The following is a 21789-nucleotide window of genomic DNA, read 5'->3' as shown; positions in this document are numbered from 1 at the left end:
TAGATATATGCACGAGAATTTGTTTGTCGGGAAAAAATAAAACGAAATTTGCTGTCCTATAAAATCATCACGGAGGGATGATTTTCCGTTGGGTCTTCGTCGTCGTCCGTGAAATTTGACACATGTTCGAAATAATGGACGTATATTGATAGGGAGGCCATGACAAGCTTTTGAACTTCGTCAATTTTTCACCCCAGTCGCAAAACACGTATGTCTTAGAATTTGTCATTGAATTTAATGTTTGATGTGAAAATACAAATTTTCTTGTGCATTCCGTGTGGTTGCGAAAGAGCAAGAGAAAGTAAAACTATCAAAGCTGAATTGGCAATATACTGTTAGGTATTAGTATTAATACAATAGCGATTTGAACAATTTGGTCATAAAATGAATAAAAACATGTTACGATTGATTCTCGAAGTTTCTTCTACCTAGTCAGAGTTTCTACCGTATAGGTTAGAAACGAATAGGTATACTTGGTGTACATTCGCATCTGCAATCCATGATACTGATTAAACCTATGATCATTGGCTAGATCCATGCATCATTTTCGCATGGTACAAAAAATTATGTAAATAGTTTTTTCCGGCATTGCACGTTAAATTGCGCTGATTGCGACATTTTTGCATCGGTGCCGCGTACGAGGCTTTGGTAGCAGTCGCGATAAGTGACACTTTACGAGGCCGGTAGATACCGACTAGAGAATCATAAATTACGATCCTCGTCAGAACGGTTGAAAGAATTAACGCTGCAATAGGCGAAGTTGACAAAATGTGAAAGATCCGCGCGGCAGCTAAGATAGCTGTAGCGTAAAGAAATAGTAAAGTGTAATATTGTGAATGTTGATTGTGTAACGAATGACATAAGGTGTTCTCTGCATGTAATGTAGCAAGGAATCGGTTTATGTTGATGATGCGCGAACGCGGTTAACTGGTGAAAAAATTACCGTCTTTGTTTATTTCGTTTAACTTTCTAAAGATGCGTCATTTTTTGAAAATCTTTCAGAACTTAGAGGTTACATTGTGAGTGTAAAATTTTCGGGACATTAAAGTCGAAAAGTCAGTTGAAGAGAATTCGTATTCGGGGAGGAGATCGGTAGATGGATTATAGAAAAAACGGACAGTAAAAGAAGTTGCATTGGTCCAGATTTCTTGATATGGGACACAATTCCGGCGCGGGAGAGAAAGAGAGATGAATAGATAGAGATAGATAGAGAGAGGCAGCGAGAATCGAATACTGACGGAGAAGAGGTACACTCTGGAAGTTACTTCTAGTGTAGTTACTGAACAGTCCTTGACTATAATAATTGGTTACAATAACCGTAAAATGCGGCAGTATTGCGCATAAAAAAATATGCATGAGTTTTGTTATAGCCGTAACCTGCAGATGATCTAGGATGCGTGCCTTGTGTGCGACGATATTTTTTTATTATAGACTCGTATTATAAATTTTTTTTGTAACTTTTGCAACAATTTGGAGCTGATTCAACAATAGACGTTGAGGCCTTGTTATATAGGTATGATATTATATAGGTATATTATAGGTAATTAATTGAACCGAGAGATTCACCATTACAATAACCAGAGAATATAGTATCTATAACTATAACCACACCAAATAGTCGTTTCTACCACATTTTCTTGTAACGATAGTAACATTTCAACCGTTATATTGTAACGATACGGTAGGTATTCGACTAGAATTTCAATCCGGTAACTCGAAACAAGTGAAATTTTTCACTCGGTGTAACGAGTATGCGAAACCCACTACAGGGGATGGGATATTGAAACAATGGGAATTGAAATCACGGTTGACATTATCGATGACTACGCATAAATGCCGATTGTGAGGAAAGTGCGCGGCGAGATTATGTGGATCGGAGGAAGGAGTCGGGCAAAAGCTCGTTCCCGACAAAACCTTTCGATTTCTGGTTTATGGAAAGGGCGACAGCATTACCGACAGTTGCGGGAGGATCTGCCGCGTCAACCGACCAAAAGATAGAGCTACGGACATGCGGCGCCACCGTCTGACGTACGACTCGACGTATGCCGCGGCGGGTCGCCCTCGAACGTCAGCAAGTAGGCTTGCACGCATTTTCCCGTGAGCCAACCTGCCTAATTTCGAAACAAAACACACCCAATAACGACGAGTCGACTAGTCGATGCTACGGCTCTTGCCAGCTTCCGTATCCGAGTCGATCAATTTCCGCGTCTCTAACGGTTCGCCAATTATCGGCCGACCTGTTAGACGGACTCCTGAGCTCTTTCCCTGCGGATTGACGCGTTTCTACGCCAAGGTGATGACGCGCGTGTCGCTTTTTCCTGCAAGATGGCCGCATAGATTGTAATGCTAGGTGGAACCCGCGGCGGGCGTCGAGTAAATGGAATTTCAAGTTCCCTGAAGCTAATACCATACGGTGTACCTAGGGCGAGCGGTTATGCGTACATGACACAGAGGAGGCGAACCTAGTTCGTTTACGCGATGTGCGCATTACATTGCACGCGATGCGATGTTCCAGAATTTTTTCAATATTTTCGATCCAGCCGACACCGATGCCGAACCAAGCGATCGACGATGTGAATGATAGTTGTCTTCGTGCCTGGATTTCAAAGCTTTGCAGAGATTTTACCGTATGGGGATTGCATTGCAGATTGAACTGCATTGGATCGTACCTGCTACCCACGAGCTCCTCGAGCTCACTTCAATACGGTTTTAACGCCGCGGCTCCGGCGCAGGCGTAGAGGTGACCTCGCAATCGGTGCAAGTCTACGAACGGTATAATCTACAATCTAGACAAAGCTATCGAAACTTGCAACGTGCGGCGGGGGGGAGGAAAATTTTCGAAAGTAGCCGAAAATTTTTCGAAGCAGAGAGCGGGCAGCGTTTGACTCTGTTCTGTCAGGGAACTGTCGTATGTTTTTTCAAAAGTTAGTAGATTTGGGAAATAGCCGCGCGTCTTTTCATCGTCAGTAGCGTGCCGCATCCGTGCAAGTTTCTAGCTGCTATATGGGGATATCTGTACATACAGGCAGAATATACCTAACATGCGGCGCGTATAGAGTGACTTCACACGAGTTGGTCGGGACCTTGTACCGTTGTGCTCGTCTCTCCGTACGTACAGTGACCCGAAAAACTTCTTGTAGGGTTCGGGGCCTTCTGTGTCTAAGGCTAGGTCTAGTCTGTTGGATAATTCACAGGTACGTAAGTATAATATACCGTTCGCTTCGCTTGGGACACGCATAGGAGTGGAATCCCTCAAGCCCTGCGAGACTTCTTCGAGCCACTGTACATACGTCGGTACCTATGCGTACACGTGCGTGCGTGTGGCCGATATATATATATATATATATATATATATATCGGCATATACTCGTCTAGGTATAGGTAAGAGTACAGGTATACGGATATACACCGAGAAAAAAGTTTATTCACTGTTAACGAACGTATATTTGGATATGTGCAAAATAAACGTTTCGTTATTATTATAAAATTTTAGCTGAGCCAAATAACGATCGATATAGAAATTTGTTAACAGATAACAAATCATATTTGGCTGAACTAAAATTTATAATAATAACGAAAATTTTATTTCACCATGTTCAAATATACGTTTGTTAACAGTAAATAAATTCTTTTATCAGTGTATTTAGGTGTAGATCTGCGCATGTTTGTGCACCGCAACAACATTATGAATCTTTGTAGACGCCGCCCAAGAGCCAAATTCACGTACAGGTGTAATCACGATGTACTCATCAACTTCGAGATGCTGGAAATTTTCATTCAATCGAACCGAATTCCGACTTGCTTGCATAGTATCGTTCTGAGCTATTTAAGTTTTGTAATGGCGGCCATGTCACGACAGCAAAGTTTCTTTTAATAGTAGATCGACAGGACACAGGTCTACGTATTTTCCTGCAGTTGCGGCTAAAGTTGAGTTGTTAATCTGACTGGTTTTACTTCGTTTGCGCTCATGTTTAATAACCTTCAACAGTATAATCCGTATTCAGATTTGAAAAAAACTAACGTGAATCATACGTTACGTGCTGACATTTCTGTGCTTGAAACGAAAGTTTTATATTGTTCACGACGCGAAGTAAAAACAAAGTGTAACCGTCACGCATGATTTTAAACATTATTCTATTCGGCGCAGCGGTTTGAAGAATTTAATAATCTTTTTCGCGGTCCACAAACCAATTCAACCCTTCGTACGCTAACGACAAGTCTACTGCTAGTTTCACAGTGACAATTCATTTTTACACCGAAGCTTGTGACTTATCAACTTTCCCGGTTATGTGACAGAAAACGGTGATACTACAAATACGGTGTATTTTCTTAACACTATTAATAACGATGTCGACTTCGGCGCTTTATTTTTATACAATCGGAGTTCTATTTGCGCCGCTTTATACACATATGTGACCAGACATTTGTATAGGAAATTCCACGAATTGACTAAGTATGGTCGGTATCTCGGAAAAACTTGTTTCGTTCTTTGTTGCTCAGCGTCAACTTGCGTCCGTGGAGAAAATAAGAACCACAGAAATGGGGATCCCGGTAGCGTTTGCCTTCTAAAATATTAACGGACATCAAAGTTTACACTTTTATCTCCAATTTACATTTGTCATTATACTCATTTACTGTTTAATCGTAATGCACACATAGGAATGACGGTTTCGGTGTAGAACTTGCGATCATTTCATACAACTTGCAAAGTTTCAGAACGTTTCGACAAGTATGAATCTAACAATAAGACTATACACAACTTATTGTTACTATATAAATAATATTAGGTCAGCAAATTACAATGGACAAATGTCGTATATTATTTTGATATTTTAATAAACGTATAATTTCATTTTTTACACTTAGGTACTGGAAAATTCTAGTGGAATGGGTATCGTTACAACAACCATTTCAATATTTACTAAATTGCAAAGTAATGTGGTAGAAGTAAATATTTGGTATAATTGTAGTTAACAATACTATGTTCTCTGGTCATTACAACATTAAGTTTATTCGTTCGGTTCACTAAATTCTTTCAGTATATAAAATGAGGTCTTCACATCAATTTATTCATGCAACAGCATCAAATTAGATTAATAGTTGCAAAAAAAAAAAAAAAATATTGATAGCGGGACCAAAATCTACGGGAATAGCTACACATACTAATTTGCCGGTTACAGTTACAAAACTAATTTTCATTTTGTAGCAAGAACAAAATCTTTCGACCATTGTAGAAAATAAAAATAGTCATGGACTGTATAGTAATCACAGCTCAAAAGGTTTCTCGGCATATACATAACTTATAAAACCGTCATACCAAAAGGCCTAGAACGAAATATGTTCAACAAGACTTGAGTGCGTTTTAAGGAAAATTCTGCTTAATTTGTCCAATAACCTGATTGTTCTGCCCGAATTCAAATCTTAGAATTTGTATTCGAGTAGAAGTCGAATAAAAATTCTTCAGTTGCGTACGTACACTAATATTCGCAAGACTTTAATTTACGATAGAAACTGCAAACTCGAAAACAAGTCATAGGGCTATCAAATTTGATGTTGTTTTGTCACGTTTATAATTAGATCATGCGCTGACGGTTACACAATTTCGATTTTCTGACATTTTTCAGATGGGCAATGACTAACCAGTATGTGATACGGTGTATTACATACGCCCACACATTATTTAGTGACGAAAAATACGTTTTCACGGAATAACAATGAATCCCTTGTAAACGATCTCTTCGTCTACATCACACCCGGGCGATATATCCGCTGCGATATTTGAATAGCGAGTTATAAGACAAGGTTATGGGAAAGAAAGGCGAAAATATATACGGTGAAAATCCAGTCAGAGGAGGAATCGTGCCTACAGCACGAGGTGAGCGTATTCGTTCGTTCGCCATATTGGTGCGGAAAACGCTTTGCCTGGTATCCGACTCGGCCGCAAGTGCCAGGTCGATCTGGCATCCAGCACTCCTCCCGACATCGGTTCGTCGCGGGGCTCGCGGAATTCGGCGTTGTGGCCGACCCAGTGGTGGAACAACCCGACGCCATTACGGCGGCCCCTGTGACGCCAGGCCTAGGGACGCGATAACGAGAAGCGTTGTGCCACGTGTGACACGAGTGAGCGAGTGAGCGCGGGAGAGAGTCGGGGAGAGAGAGAGAGAGAGAGAGAGAGAGAGAGAGAGAGAGAGAGAGAGAGAGAGAGAGAGATATCAACCATATGAAGGGGAAAGAAAACGTTAGGAATATGGGAAATTATTGAGTGCATGTCATGTGGGAAAATACTGTACCTGGGATAATCTTTACTTATGTACGTACCTACATGATATTGCTATTGCAAAATGGCATTATACACAACCGTTCTTTCTGCTGCACAATTCTACATACAGTGTTCGACATTTCGCTCAAAGAACGTGTCCGTGCCTGCCTACTTCTAAGGTATCTAAAATACCTACACTGGGCTATCTGACAACTGTGAACTTCCTCACGGTCTAGTATAAGATATAGAGACCATGCACGTTGGCATACGCACGAGCACAAAAATGAAATCCGACCATATACAGATTTCTATCCTGTACATGCATATGATTCGCATCGCAATTGTAACTATACTTTTAGCAGGGATGGTGATATCAAGTTATATTATAGGAATACAGCATCAGCATCAGCATCAGCATCAGCATCAGCATCACAGAAATTGAAGGTGGGTTCGCTGTTTCGCACGATTCTTGTACATGGTTAAGGAGAAGGAGCAAGGATCGACATGTATATACCCGTACTCTTCGGTGACTGCGACAGATGTTTTGTAACGCGGGAACGGTCAGTGAAGCAGGATTGATCTTGGTCAGCAAAATAAACGGGTTGCTATTGTATAATTACAAGATACAAAAAAAAAAAGAAGAAAAAAAAACAATTCCAGCATTGAGCGCGGTTGTGGACAATACAAAAAAAATGACGACACTGAAAAATAGGAATGAAAATAGGAAATGAGAATCATTTTCTATTCAAAAGTCATTCTTCTACTTCAAAAAATTTCCAAACCTACTCCATTACGAAAGAATAATTTTTAATTTCCGTTCTTGTTGTTACTTTTTTTCCCTCTCAAATCGTGTATAAAAATGGATTACGATAGCTGCAGTACCCATATAGAAATTAGTTAGCCACTTGTGAACTTCTGTAGCGTGCGCTGTTGGACGGAACGTACAAGTGGCCAACTTTACTCCAAAACTAGCAGGTAACGCTGACAATGAGCCCCATATGTATACCGCATACATAAGCCGTACGGAAAGAAAAGAAAAGTCATCAAAGGAATGAGAGCTAAAAGGAAAAAAAAAAAAATTTACGCGGTCCTTCGGCCGGTCGGTCGGTCGTTTGTCGGTGATGTTACGTAAGGTATTGATGACTCTTGCGCCAGACAAGATTTGCGAGTCGCCAACACAGAATCGTGATATGCTGTGTTCCTTGAAATTGGCCGTATCTTTTTCTGTGTCACTGCTTACTGTGTAAAATTATACGTAATATTCGTACCTATAAACCTACGTATCTTCGAATATGCGGATGCGTTTGTACCTTGTAACGGTAATTGGCTTTGCACAAAACTTTATCTGGGTATCATAAGCATAGTTGCAGGAACTGGTAATTGTCTATTCACTTCACTCTCTGTCGTCTGTTTCTCGATCCTCCTAATTTTCGTCAAGAACGCCGATGGTTGATACGCGGTGTCGAACTTTCGTTGAATAACACACCATGCGGCGATGTTACGTAAGAAGTAGGTAGGTACCAGTGGCGGGGGGAGGCTCGACTCTCGCGAGAAAGTGGTGCGCTGCATATTGGACAGAGGTTTGTTTTTTGTCGTCAAGAGGATGCTACAGTGAGTCCTTACCGACCGAGTAAGATTTTTACATTTTTTCATCAATATCAAACCAACGCAGCAATGGAGTGAAAATTCTCCAGTTGGCGCAATTCTACTTGCAAAGCTGAACAAAAATATCAAAAAACTCTTTGGATCCATACGAGAATAAGGCCTAAGACTAATTGTAAGAATATTCATACATCAAGTGGTAATTCGATTACAGGTAGTAGTAAAAATGAGCTGCGAGTGTGGAGACTTATACGACGGGGAAGGCCGGCAAAAATCATGCGTGATTGAAAATGACAAAAGTGCGAAATTAGCTATACGGAGATCGTCAGAGCCAATTAAGAAATCCAACAGTATCAAGCAATATTAACAATTATTGCAAACTATTCTTTCAATGCAGGCGTCAATTCTATTCGCAAAGATCCAACGAAAAAAGAGGATCATAAATGTATCGAGAATAATCGATATACCTGTTTGGAAATTTTCGTAAAATTCAACGCTTTGTACACAGAGACACGTCATACACTTGAAGCAACAGGGTGGGGTTATTTCTAAGCTTCGGCTTCAATTTCTAATCTCGCATTAAGAGCCAACCCGTTTTTTTTTTTCTTTTACTTTGCAATCATATACAGTGGACTGCGTGTACAAGTAATTTCCGCGCAGGATAAATTCTCCGCAATCAACAGGTATTTATCTAATTCTTAATCGGAAAAATCATGCGTTCGATCAAAATTTTTGGCTTGAAATGACATCCGACAATTTAAAATTCGCAACACCGAAATCAGAATTCCATTTTGCGATATTCGTTGGGCGGATTAGAACGTGGCGCAGAATCAAGATGGCCGCTGTCGGACACACTTGTAATTTTCTTTCGGATGCATGCCGCTTTTCGAAACCCGGTGGATATCGAATGTTATTTTAGGTCGAAGCAAATGACAGCTTGAGTAGCTGAAGTTTAATATCACCATTAACTCAACGCTCATAAGCGAGAATCCAGTCAAGAAAACTCACTTATGCGTGTGTACATGCATGTATCGCAAAAATAAACGGATTTGCCTCGCACTTGAAATTTTACTTTGTGTTGAATCTCAAAATCCCTGATTATAATTGCCGTCTATATAGAGATCGCTGTTAATATGGTAACTACCACTGCAATCATTATGATTTACTTTTTAATTCGTCAGCTCCGAATATTGCAATCTTTATGAAAAATAATCGTGATCCGTTAGGGCTTTGTTACAAGTGGTTGGAATTTTAAGGTGGCACCATCACGATCAAGGGGAAAATTCTGCGGGTGCGACGGTATAGGGCCAATGCGTTTTGCAAACTTTGGTCAAGTTTTGAACATGAGAAAAAATGATTCTTGGAAAACTCCTTTATAAACTGTCCGGGGACCTCGAAGCTTGCACTCCGTCAATTTTCATGAATATGTAATAATGTACAAACCCAACTTTATAACTTCGAAACGAAATTCGACAACTTTTTTTGGGAGTTTCGCACACACAGACATGAATATACATTTTTCAATATACATAGACTCCTATTTACTTTATTCTGCTTTTTGTCGAGCTCGTGTTAGCATTAAGTCAATATTATAGGTATATAATCTGGAATATCGCGGGCCTGATTGGGTGGGTGTAATATGGGCGAGAATTTTTTTCTGTCTGTTGTGTTTTTTTTGTTGTTTATTTTTTTTTTATTTTTTTTTGTGGGGGGGGGGAGGGGTATTTAGTGTTGGTACGATTTTAGTTTACCTTTGGCCATCGCCGTTGCGATCCTCGATATCCAATCGTTCCATATCCTTTTGAAGCATTCCAGAGTCGCCAAATTTATCCATGGACATAGCTCTTTTGCTAATATAAGTTTACACGAAACAATATGTACAGTAATAGTAACCTTTCGATGTATAAATTTATATATATATATACATATAATGTATACACTATGTATATATATAATTTATATCTTACGTTCAATTGATTCAAGTTTTCGTTAGCTGCCGCTAACTTTGAGGTAGAATATGCACTGGCACTCACTGGATTTATTAGCAACGAACTGAAAACAAAAACACAACACAGATTTTTTTCCGTAGATAATTACAGGTACCTGAAGTAAAGTATATGTATTTTAACGTTTAACTTGGAATTAATCAGTAAATTCACGAACCAAGTCGTTTTGTATCAATATGAGTGACGTTATTACGGTTTTTTTTTCTTTCTAATTATTACGCGATGTATAAAGTAAACGAGCAGTGTTAGGAGTTTTGGAGCCAAGACACTATATACTGCCTCTATTTTTCGGTATTTATATTATTCTTGATTTTCACTTCATTATGTAAAATTTCTTTCATCACTCGATGTTATCCTTTGATCTGCTATTTACTTTTATTCACCGTTTTCCCGTACTCCTTGGATTCTTTATTTCAATCTTCCTACAGTATAATATAATAATAATATTCACCCTGTGCAGTACAGTCTTTTGTTTAAAATCAAATAATACGAGGTCACAAAATCACAGGAGGAAGGAGGTAGTTACCGGTAGTTTTTGAAATCATATGTACACGCGTGTATACACATATGCACAGGCGAATGCGTGTTCCGTTGAAATTGGAATTTCGAGGGAAAGAGCAGTTGGAACACGTGACACTTTTGCGTTGCGGTGGAATCTTTGGAGACGACGACCAACAGAGTTACGTCTGCTTACGATTGGGAGGGAAACACAGAATTGGCGCGGCGGCGACACACACGCGGTGCGTGCGAAGCTAACGTATGTGATTAACCAAGTCCTGCGTCTTGTCGGAGGAACGTGATGGAGAGGGAAGCACAGGTACACCGTTGTACAGGTACCAGCTTCAAGTATCTCTCTTTGAAATCCTTTTCACCTCACCCCTTCCTCGCTCTTTTCACCTTTCTCTCGCTCTCGCGCGTTCCTTTATTCTTCCTTCTCCGTCTCTTCCTCTCTCTCTCTCTCTCTCTCTCTCTCTCTCTCTCTCTCTCTCTCTCTCTCTCTCTCTTTCTGTCTGTTTCTCCCTTTATCCCTTTCTCCCCCTTATCTATCTTGCACTCTCGTACCCTCCCTTCGTTTCCCTTTCACTTCGGTAATCACGTCATACGTCCACCTTAACACAGTACTCGCGTTGGTGGCCGCGCGAGTTTCTTGTTGGAAATATTCTCGAATGATATTCGATCGAGCCTCGTCGACGTAGCCTCGTCGTAGTTTGTCAATCGGCTCTATACCTAATATTGCTGACCGTGCGGCGCGGAGCATACAGCGAGCTAAACGCGGCCCGTAGTACAACTGGTAGCGGCGACCGAGCCAAAATGGTGGATTGCCAGCGATATCGCGGGAAAGCGTACTGGTTTAACGACGATAATTTCTTCACTGGGTTCCCTCGCGATCCAGCGATCCGGCGATACACGATCGTATTATCCAAGCACCAAATTACAAATCCAAAACACCTTCGGCCAGCCTCTCTCTGAATGCGAGTGCGTGCGTGCGTGCGTGCGCGCCTCTTTGTGTGTTTGTGTGTATATGTATGCGTACGCCCGTGCGTATACGTGTAGCGTGTGAGCGGGCGCGCGCACGCGTGTGTTTCTCTTGCGTGTGTGTGTATATACGCGTGTGTGCGCGTATGTGCGAGCGCGTGCGACTGTGTGCAAGGGTGGCGTTCTCACTCGCGCGCGCGTACCGTGTCGATTCTCGTTTTGATTTCCGTCCGAAAATATTTATCACGACTCTGTGGGTACCTCTTGTGCTTCCTTTTTCCTCGAATTATCTTCTTTCTTATCCTGTTCAGCTTTTTCTTCGTCTCTTACTGCTGCTGCCGCTGCCGCTGCTGCTGCCGCTGCCGCTGCCGCTGCCGCTGCTGCTGCTGCTGCTGCTTCTACTTCTGTTACTTCTACTTCTTTTTCTTCTACTTCTTCTTCTTCTTTCTTCTTTTACCTTGATTTTTCTTTCGTCTTGTTTCCTTTTTTTCTTCGGAATGGAAGGAAATCGAGTTGAATTTTGAATCCGAATGATTTTTGCGGTAAAACGATTCCGTGGCGCAACACCGTGTGACAACGACAGCGTGTGCCTCCTCTCTCGCAGTGTAGTACTAGGGTATCTAGCGACAAGCGCGGCACACTGATATTATTTTTATAATCGTGTGCGGCAAGCGAACGGGGCGCCGTAGGCCGCGCCCAGCTACCCCCACTTTTCACTTTTCTCATCCCCCCCGTTTTTCCCCTCACTCACTTCCCCCACTTGAGGAGGGAGTCGACCGCCCCGACCGACGTCCTCCCCTGCCCGTCGCGCTCGATTTCCCCCAGCTCCCTGTGGCGCTGCCGTGGTCTGTCTTCTCTGAGGGGCAGCCAAGCGACCTGCTACCTCCCCCCTACGGCGCCGAACCGATTAGAAAATGCTCACGTCATCAGAGAGAGAAGCTGTGGTGCCGCCTAGCGGATGCCGGCAAGCATCGAACATTGCCCCTTCCACCCGAGTGCCAGGGTGAGTACGCGCAGGTTCTCCCTCGCTCGACGCCGATGCTGCTGGGTGACGCGCGCTTGAGCTACCGGAGCGCCATCGACGACGAATCCGCAACTAGCGCCGCGTCATACGACGTGACACGCGCGGCGCTGATCTTGCCGCCAAAACTGCCCGGGCGCCTGAATAAAGATGGAGGAATGAGAAGCAGGTATGGAGGGGGGGGAGGGGGGAGAAGTGGAGAAAAGCGCTCATCCTTCGTCCTAGAACCGTAAGTTCCCTGAGATGGAATTGAGGTGTACGTGTTGTTATTCGGTGTCCTTTTTCTCTACATATGCGTTACTGAAATAAATAGCTAATCGTCAAGATGTTGATTAGGATTGCGGGACGAGGGGTGGAGATCGACGTGAGTGAGGTTGGGGGGGGGCATCGAACGCGAGTCACGGCGCGCACGGCGATGCGATGCTGAGGTACGTTTGCACGCGGCGTCGCGTGTGACTACGTTTTCAAGTTCTTAGTCATCAAATGCAGCGATACTGGGCAAACCTTTTCTCACCATATTGCTAAACGACTTATTCTGTGTTGGGAGGCAGTACATCGCGTGCGTATACGTGTAGATCTCGACGCTGAAGCCTTGTAGAACCGTGCCGACGCCTTTTCCCGTTCCTCCAATTTTCCAATAAGCACATAACTAAGCGATGTACCTCTGAGATAATGTGCTTCTACAAAGAACGTAATACGCAGCTCACAATCAGCCACGGCCGAGTAATCGGGGATCGCCCGCGTTGGCCCAAATATTTCATGACTGACGACTCTTCCAAGGCTCATCGTATTCTAGAACTATGCCGGTGTTTGTACTAGAGAAAGTGCAAAGTTCGAATATTTAGGTGAATTGAAAAATTAACGACGGAGCCAAGAATTGAACCTGGTATCTAAAGATGCTTTGCCGGAGACTTACTCCACTAGACCACCTAGTCGTCCTGACTACAATGTCATTAATTTCTCTCATCACCTGTATTCGAATTTGTTTTGGTTTCGTATACCGTTCTAATGGGCTAAGTAAAGTAGTGTACTGAGTTACACTCGTAAACAAGCCACATATACAAGTCTCTAATGTGCCTCTTTCGACGAAATCTGCAACTTAAACTTATATGTGTTGTACAGGCCACCACATTCATGAATACGAACTGAGTATAACTACACTCAAATTTCGCAAGGTGTTTGTTGCAAGGATGATTTGTTACAGCAAAGCCATTGATGTGCATGCTTGGACTTTAGATAATATTCATTATGTCTTCCGCTTCCATTTACAGCAGAGGCCTAAGGCAAATGTGAACGATGGAGGGGGACGCTATAGATCCCTCGACTAGAAATCGAAAGTTTTCAACCGCAGTTGAACGACTTACGGTCCAGACCGGGTATACTTGGTAGTTGATACGTGCAATGGTGAGAGAGGCTTCTTGTTCCTTCGATCTCATATAAGGCGCATCTTGAACAATTCAAGCCAAACCGTTGACCTGCATCGCGTTTGAACGGTTTCAATCAATCTTGATATTGACAATATTATTTCAGTACGATTATCGAGATCGGGATGTCGACTGGGAACGAGTAAAAAAAAAAAAAATGATTTCCTTGCACTATCGGATAATCTGAGCATTGTTCTCGTTTACGAATACCATGTTGTAACGGTTCAATGTCTTGATTTTCTATAATCAGTTATGAAATAAATGGCCCCGCCGCCGTGGAGTGCAAAGATGGATGATGAGAGATTGTGGTCAACCACGGTAAGTACTTAATTGGCGCCTCGTTCAAATACAACGTACAAGAATAACGTTGTGGTTAACATTCGTCCGGTCTGTTCAACAATAAATACTTCATCAGGAAAAATGGGAAACTTTATTAATCATATTTTATGTTGCGGGCTCATTCTGTAACACATCGTAATATTCTTTTCGTTATAATGGGTGAATCTAAGGCGTCGGAGCAATATCATTTGCACGGATTATTACATTGACAAGAAGCTTTGAAATTTTTGGCACAAATCACATTGCAGACGCCGTATCCGCTGCGCACCTACGACCCATAATGAATTGAAGTCAAGGAATTTTTTACCGGAGCAAAAATTGACACCATGATTACGTATTTCGTCATTATTTACATTTTATACCTGACAAATGAATTTTACTTTGATTGCGTGATTTCTCATGATTTCTAAGATTTCATATGATTTCTTAAGATCACAAAGAGATTCCTATAATCCTGAATGATTTCTCATTACTAGTAATGATTACTTTAATGATTACCTTAATGTTTACTAATGTAGAATTTTATTTGAATACTACCGATTCCAGTGTGGATTTGGAGATAAGGAAATGATTTCAAATGGTATTGACGCCTCAATCGCTTCAATGAAATACTCCTTGATTGAATTAAGAAATCACTACAAGGTAGTACTGTAACTAAGGTACATAGATCAAGTTTTTCGTTCATTTTTTCCCAAAGCTTAAACAAAGCTGATGTCGATAATGCCAGTTTGATAATCGCTTTCGCTCGGAAGAATCCTGCAAAGTGGTGCGGTATTGTTATTGAGATACATAATTAATTCTGAGCTCGTATAGTACGGGAGTTTGTTGAAAACGGGCTCCATGGGACATCAAATCTTGAATCGACGTTATAGCTCGAGCAACTAAGCAAGTAGCAAATGTCATGCTTGAGATACTCTACCGAAAAGGTGAACAATATGGCCCCTGGTTATGATGTAGAATGTCCAAAGGGACCGGACTCAAAGTACTATAATTGCCCAATTCTCTGCAGTAACTGACAAAATTTGACGAAGGCCAAATTCAAAGTGCAAGTCTTTTTCTGAGGATTCTTCATCAATCGTATCGTATTTTTATAGCTTCGTGACAACCAATTGATGATACAGATAAAAATCCACGCGGAAGCTTCGCAGAGCGAACACGTGTTTTGATCCCTGTAGGAAGCATATACCTATATGCCGTGAAAATCTCTTCAGTCAGGCTTTAGGAGCTACTCGAGGTGATTTTATAGTTCCTGCAAAAGCTCGATTCAAGATACCCTTCCTCAGTATGCATATTTACTTCAGTATTCTGGCCAGCGGTTTTCCCTCGATTGTTGGCAAGCATTGCTGAAGGTATATACAGCGTTTGCGTGCATACGATTCCATGCGTGTATAAACGGAAAAACATTAGTCTTCTCGATCAGCTGCACATTCGATTTTTCAGCTCGACCATAAAAGCTGTAGTCGTTTGTGCAAAGCAAGCATGATGGTGTTCTGTGTTCGAGAATTTTCCTCGAAAACTGACATCTGCTTGCGCTGTTCCAACACACAATGCCCACGCCTACTACCCACCGCTTTTTGACAATATCTTACCAAGGAAAAGAAAGAGGACAGCAGGTACTCCGAATACTCTGGATATACAATGGTGTCATCAATATCTATGACTCAGAAAAGGAAAAGAGAACAAAGCTTCGATGCATGCCCGAATCGTATGGTTGAGGGAGTGGTATACATCTATTATAAATGCCATCCAATCAAAGGCGTATTCTATCGTTTTAAGAACAGGGTGAGTGGCAACAGAATCTTTCGAGTGATAAGTAAGAAAAAGTGAACCGCGCAAAAGGGAAAGAAATGCGTTACTTATACTTCACGGGAAACGGATTACGCCTATCCAGTTATGCAAAGCTGGTCACGATTTTCAACCTCTGTTCCAGGTAGGTATGAAGGTGGGATACCTAGTCGTGAGGAACCAGGAAGCTCAGAGCTGAACGAAGGGTATATAACGATGCCTGCAGCTGAATTGAGCCCACGGAAATGCCTAGATGCGGAGCACATTTCACGTATACATGCATGCATACGCCTGAACCGTAAAATCATAGACTCTTTGTAAACCCTCGTCGTATACCTGGCTGACCTGAACTTGCCTCGCCTAACCCGGTTTGTACAAGCTTTATACAAGGTGATCAGACATTAGCATCGCCTAGCCCGGTAAATTGTTTCCTCCGAAAGAAGTGGTGAAGTACGGAAACACTTGGTTTAATCTTCTTAATTTGGAGAGTTTTCAAGTTCAAGTGAGGCAAGGCTTTGCAAGAATGATCGTCGAGTCCGCTTAAAGTGGTTCAGAGAACTTATTTTCAGAATTTCTCTTCGGATTGATTGTTGCAAACTGACGGTAAAAACAATGTGTGTGTTTATTTATTTGCATCAACAACCTGTACATGCTTGTGGTAATTTTTTTGCAAGAATATAATTCTTATAATTTTTTACTATACACGTAGCTGTAAGGAAAATTGACCGAACTTTCGGTTTGCTATTTTTCAAACGCTCTCTAAATATTTCCGTACCCTATAAAAGTGAACGGGTATCTGAACCCAATGGGAAAATTTTCATCTACCTGGTCCAACAAAGAGTCCTAGGATCAACCGAGACAAAATCGTCCCTAAAGAACCGGGTGTCTGCCAAGTAGTGTTCCCGGGATGTTGTATTTTCTAAGATATTGTCCTACCTGAATCGCATTCCCACCACTTTGCATCTGCAAAACCTTCATGTCCTGCAAATTGTAAGCAATCGTGAAATTTTCTTGAGGACTGTAAGAAATTAACATGTCCTCTGGCCGTGGAGGTTGCGTATCTACCATTTTGACACCCGTAGCGTGCACGCAAGTACAAATTGGGCAGGTAAGAGGTCGGAGAACTAAATTTTGTACTCTCATTGCGAATTATAATTCAAGTCTTTTTGTTAACAATACTTTGTATTTGTCACCTGCAGTTCGGAACTACCTCACGGTCATTTGAAAGTTTTGTAAATGCTTTACGAACATCGAAAATCGCAGGTAATTTTTGGGGTTCGATAAGATCAGGAAGTACTTCTACAGTCCAGGCTTAATACGGTATTACGCACTACTGATTGAATTCATGTTTCTTAAGGTGCAAGTATGATGGAAATCAGATTCAAGAATCAGTTTTCCGTGATACATGTTACTGCTTACAGAAAATGCGAGTAGACACAATTTTTTATATCCTAAAGAAATTAGTAGGGCTAATGAATGAATTTTTCGTGATGTCGAAGGAAGGTGATAATCTTGGTTGAACTCTGAATGCATAATTCCTTCAATGTCATGTGCAAGTTGTATATACACGGCACTCAACTCAAGTATTGACACTAAATTAGAGATTTGTAAAAAACGTAATTGTTGCGGCCACACCAAGTTATTACGTAGAGGTGTCAGGGGCTTCAAATGTACTTCGGTTTGGAGGAATCCAATGCGGTTGGTTATCTTGATTTTTCACCGTGAAATGTTTAAACCTACCTTATTATATAATACGCTGAACCCCCATCTCTTTGGCATAGGGATTAAAATACAGGTATTTGCCAAGGCGTATGGGTGTCATTTATGCATGGTTGCCGGAAAGAGTTCGTTGTAACCTAGTTTGGCCGTTGGTTTAAACTAAAGTAGACAAGGAATGGAGCGGACGAACAAACGGGACGTCGAAGAGAGAATACGGAAGCCGCTCAAGTTTCAATGGATTCACAGACACACCGTGAACGCGGCCCTGGGATGGGGTCGAAGGGATGACGAGGGCTGATGGGAGAGAGAACAGAGGATAAGGGGAGAAGAGGTGGGAAGCTTTCAACGGGAGCTTAGAATGTGGACACGTGTAAATAGCACCCATACGACTCCACACGCACGTATGCGTACGCGCGTTTGTACTTGAGAAGACGGGCCAAGGCCATGCTGGGGCAAGAACGAAGTACACGGTAGGCTCATACGAACGCAGGACCTACACGGATCCGCGCTCGTCCAGTTCCGTCGTATACCTATCCGATTATATATAGCGGATTAAAAATATGGTGCAAATATACAATGTCGCAGCAGCCTGCAATATTCGATGACAATTGCTGATGCAGGTCAGTGGAGTGTAACAGGGTTGACCCTTGGTGTCGCGGTCATAGTGTGAATGCTGCTTGCACCTAGTTAACTTGAATGCTACCCGATTTCCGGGATGACCAGGATCGGAATACTCAGCTGCTACCCATTACATGGATAAACGAAACAGCATCGCCGAAACCCTGAAGCGTGATAAGTGGTTATCGATGATATAGTCAATAACGTAGTTGAATCAAGAGACTCGTGGTCATCTTGAGGAAGAGTGCCCCTTGTCAAGTGAAAGCTAGATTAGAAAACTCGCAGTTTTCTGCAATCAAATGAATTAACGAAAGGCCTGTGTCATCTTAATATTCCATATTATTCAGATGCATTGCCATAGTCTTCTTGTCAGTAACAATACTAGACCACATTGTCGATTTGAAACGCAATATAAACTTGTCGTGGTAATAGATCAGCCTGGTTGTAATTGAAACCTGATTTACCGTCAGATAATCGAGCAATGATTGTAGTAAATACAAACGATTGGTAGAGTCGGACGGTATTTGAATTGATATTCTACTTCCAGAAGTTTGGAAACTCGAAGTGGCCGTCGTGTCGAAAGAATTGTTTCAGTGGGCAGGGTATTTATGTCTAGGTCGGTAGGATTACGATTCATCGGGTTGTGGATCGTAATTACACACCCTACCGAAGGAAATTTTTTCTACCCATCTTCGAAGTGATCTGTCACATCCACGAAGAGAAAAGTCGAGAGAAGTTTGGTTAACACAAATAAAGTGTGTTCCAATTGAATAAATTTTGATCCAACTGAAATTGTGTTTATTTGATTGAAACACATTTGATTGGAATTAATCAATCTTTTCCCTGAGTGCAGCCCTACAAGACTTCGAGATCTTAGAAGTGTTAACTTTATGCCGATAATATAATCCGATTGGATTTTCCTCTTACAAATAAATTCATTTAGCTCTAATGAAGGTTTCTGTCTATCATTACGGTATATCTTTCATTACTTTTCCAAATTTTTTTTAAATATATCATTTGGAAGTCATTGAAGATATTTACATCCCTTTGGATCCCCTTAGAATTTGCAGACGCTTTGTTAGCACATTTGGGTTTGGATTTTTCAAACTTCAGCTCCATTCGCCGCTGCACGAGGGAAGATTTAAAATTTTTATACACGAGTACGAGAAAGCTTAATGCACATGGCAGTACGCGTCAGCTACCTCAAACATCGTTGGAACTTTTCGTAACGAAAAGAAATCCAGGAAAGCTAGAAGAACGGTCGCGCGACGTCACACTCGGCCGAGGAGATAATTGATTAATTGCTCAACAAAGTAAGCTGATCAGACAAGGCGGCTACCGGTTAAGGGTTGAGTGAAGACATAGCCGTGAACAAAGGCCGATTATGAAATGGAGTTCGGTGGGAGGCCGTAGAGGTGAAAACTGTGAATAATGCGTTACTTCAATTGCATCAGCCACAACATTTGGCCCGCACAGTTTGAAAATTAGGGTGCGGCACGAAAAAATAATTTGCAGATTTCCATCACCGCACCCGTTGAAATGTTTGTTTTGGTTAAAAAAAAGATTCTCCCCGAAGATGAGCGTTGTACGTTACGTCTGAGATGGCGCTCATCAACTTCTTCTAAAAAAGTGAAAAATCGAATGAGCGCTCTCTTAAACGCAACGTACAACGCTCATCTTTCGAGAGAATCTTTCTTTCAACCGAAACAGACTTTTCAGAGGGTGCCACGATGGAAACTTGCCAATTATTTTTTCGTGCAACACCCTAATGAACATGTATATTTTCATATATGTATCAACATACAGCATAAACTCGTTATTGTCAACTTACCTTGGTGGACAGGGTCTCTCCGCTCCCGTAACCATTGGCAACGTGTCGTATACGATTCATTTTCACACTTGGATACGACGAAGCTCTCTCGTTGCTTTAAACTCCAGACCCAAGAAGTTGATAACAACAAGTTTCTGCTGTATAATCGTGTATGTCTTCATGTATAATATATTTATGCATGCAGACATGAAGCATATACCGAAGCCGATCATAATACAGTCGGAGAAAGGATTTTTTTAATTTACCAAATCAGTTGAAGGGAACGTTTTTTGGAATCAAAGAAATGTCGTTTGATTCAACTAAACAGTGACTAGAACAACAATTTGATTGAGGTAACATTCATTCGAATCAGGAACATATTTCTTTCGCCGTATTTGATCTCTATATTTAGTATATTTTACAAATTTATTTTTGTGCGCGGATTACTAATAGGTATGGCAATAATATGCTCCTATACGAAGTGACGAATAGAAGGAAAAAAGGAAGGGAAAGTGAAAAGAAAACAAGAACGCTAACGATTAACGTTTGCAACGGTTCTGAATATTAGAACACAGCAAGAAGAGACCATTAAGAACAACGAGAGAACGTGCGTAGAGGATGACGAGTGGCGCAAAAAGGTTCGCCCAATCAATATAGTGTCCAAACGTTCTAGCTCTCGCTGGATTTCGCACTCCAAGTTTTTCGCTGGGAAAATACCCCACGTGCGGTAATCATACAAGGATTGCTATAGTGCGGTGAGAGTAAAGGCGTAAGGCGCTACGCGGAAAGCTGCAGATTCGTTGCAAACAGAAATCATCTTGCCATGCGGTGAAGCACAAAAAGCTATAGGTATTCAGGTCGGTAGAATAATTAATGAGCGGAAACCTGGATAGACTATACATCGGGTACCACCAGTTGCGGAGGAGGTGAATGCTATGGCGCCGGGGGTTCGCCTAGCTTTGGAAACTAGAGGAACTCACGGACGTGGCCTTGACCTTTTCACTTGGACGGAACTTCTACTTGCAAGATTTCGCGCGACGAAGCGTTTAGCTTTCTATTCCCAAAGAGTCGACGGCAATTACCGGACTCCCACCAGTCCAGTCACGATGATTACCTTTACTAGCGTCGAGACCGGGCGTTTAAGGTAGGACGCAAACGTATTATTAACGTAAGCCGATAATTCAACACCCATGATTTGCACCGGCTATGGTGAATCCGTTCACACTAGGAATGAGAATTATGAACTCTCCGGCGATGTTTGTCAATGGCATTACAGTCTGAGCACTTGTTGATACTTAAAGTTTTCAAATCTGTAGACTTCGCTTATCTTTATGCAATACAGTATATACCTAATTCGATACTAAGGGAATGAAGCAGTAGTGCGTCGGACTCACCTCCATCCATTTCCGACCTGGTCGACAGGAGATTCTGGCAGCGCGGTTCCGCTACCTCTGTAAGCAGGAATATACAATATGTAGGATATGTGAGGATATGGGATTTTATCTATGGGAGTTACAAAGCCACGTCTATATGCTACGTTGCTCATACCTTTCGAATCTTCCAACCCGATTAGTTCTGCGTGATAATAACGGCCCTTGAAATTCAATTGTGGTCCGAAAATCGGCAGGTGAAAAGAAAAAAGTAGGTATAATAAAATTTAGCTTGTGGTTATGCTAATTCATAACCACATTTACAAATTCAAGCAATTAGTCAAACAAAATTATCGAACC

General features: G+C 41.8%; 1 protein-coding gene across 8 annotated transcripts in view; it reads right to left on the bottom strand.

Moving 5' to 3' along the window:
• LOC124302324 (insulin-like growth factor 2 mRNA-binding protein 1) overlaps nucleotides 1–21789 on the bottom strand; it is an 81536-nt gene that overhangs the window by 33394 nt on the left and 26353 nt on the right. For 2 of the 8 annotated variants that reach the window (XM_046758383.1, XM_046758384.1), the window contains exon 4: nucleotides 21454–21510. The exons of 1 other annotated variant lie outside the window; for it this stretch is intronic. In XM_046758383.1, the coding sequence (XP_046614339.1) occupies nucleotides 21454–21510 (57 nt within the window). Of the gene's footprint in view, nucleotides 1–9612; nucleotides 11984–21453; nucleotides 21511–21789 lie in introns of those variants that run through there. 5 more of the 8 variants (XM_046758388.1, XM_046758389.1, XM_046758390.1 and 2 more) reach the window with 5 other exon arrangements.

Source organism: Neodiprion virginianus, chromosome 4, assembly GCF_021901495.1.
Source record: "Neodiprion virginianus isolate iyNeoVirg1 chromosome 4, iyNeoVirg1.1, whole genome shotgun sequence".
NCBI lineage: Eukaryota > Metazoa > Arthropoda > Insecta > Hymenoptera > Diprionidae > Neodiprion > Neodiprion virginianus.
The sequence above is the reverse complement of the archived record's forward strand: the minus strand, read 5'-3'. Positions and strand labels throughout refer to the sequence as shown.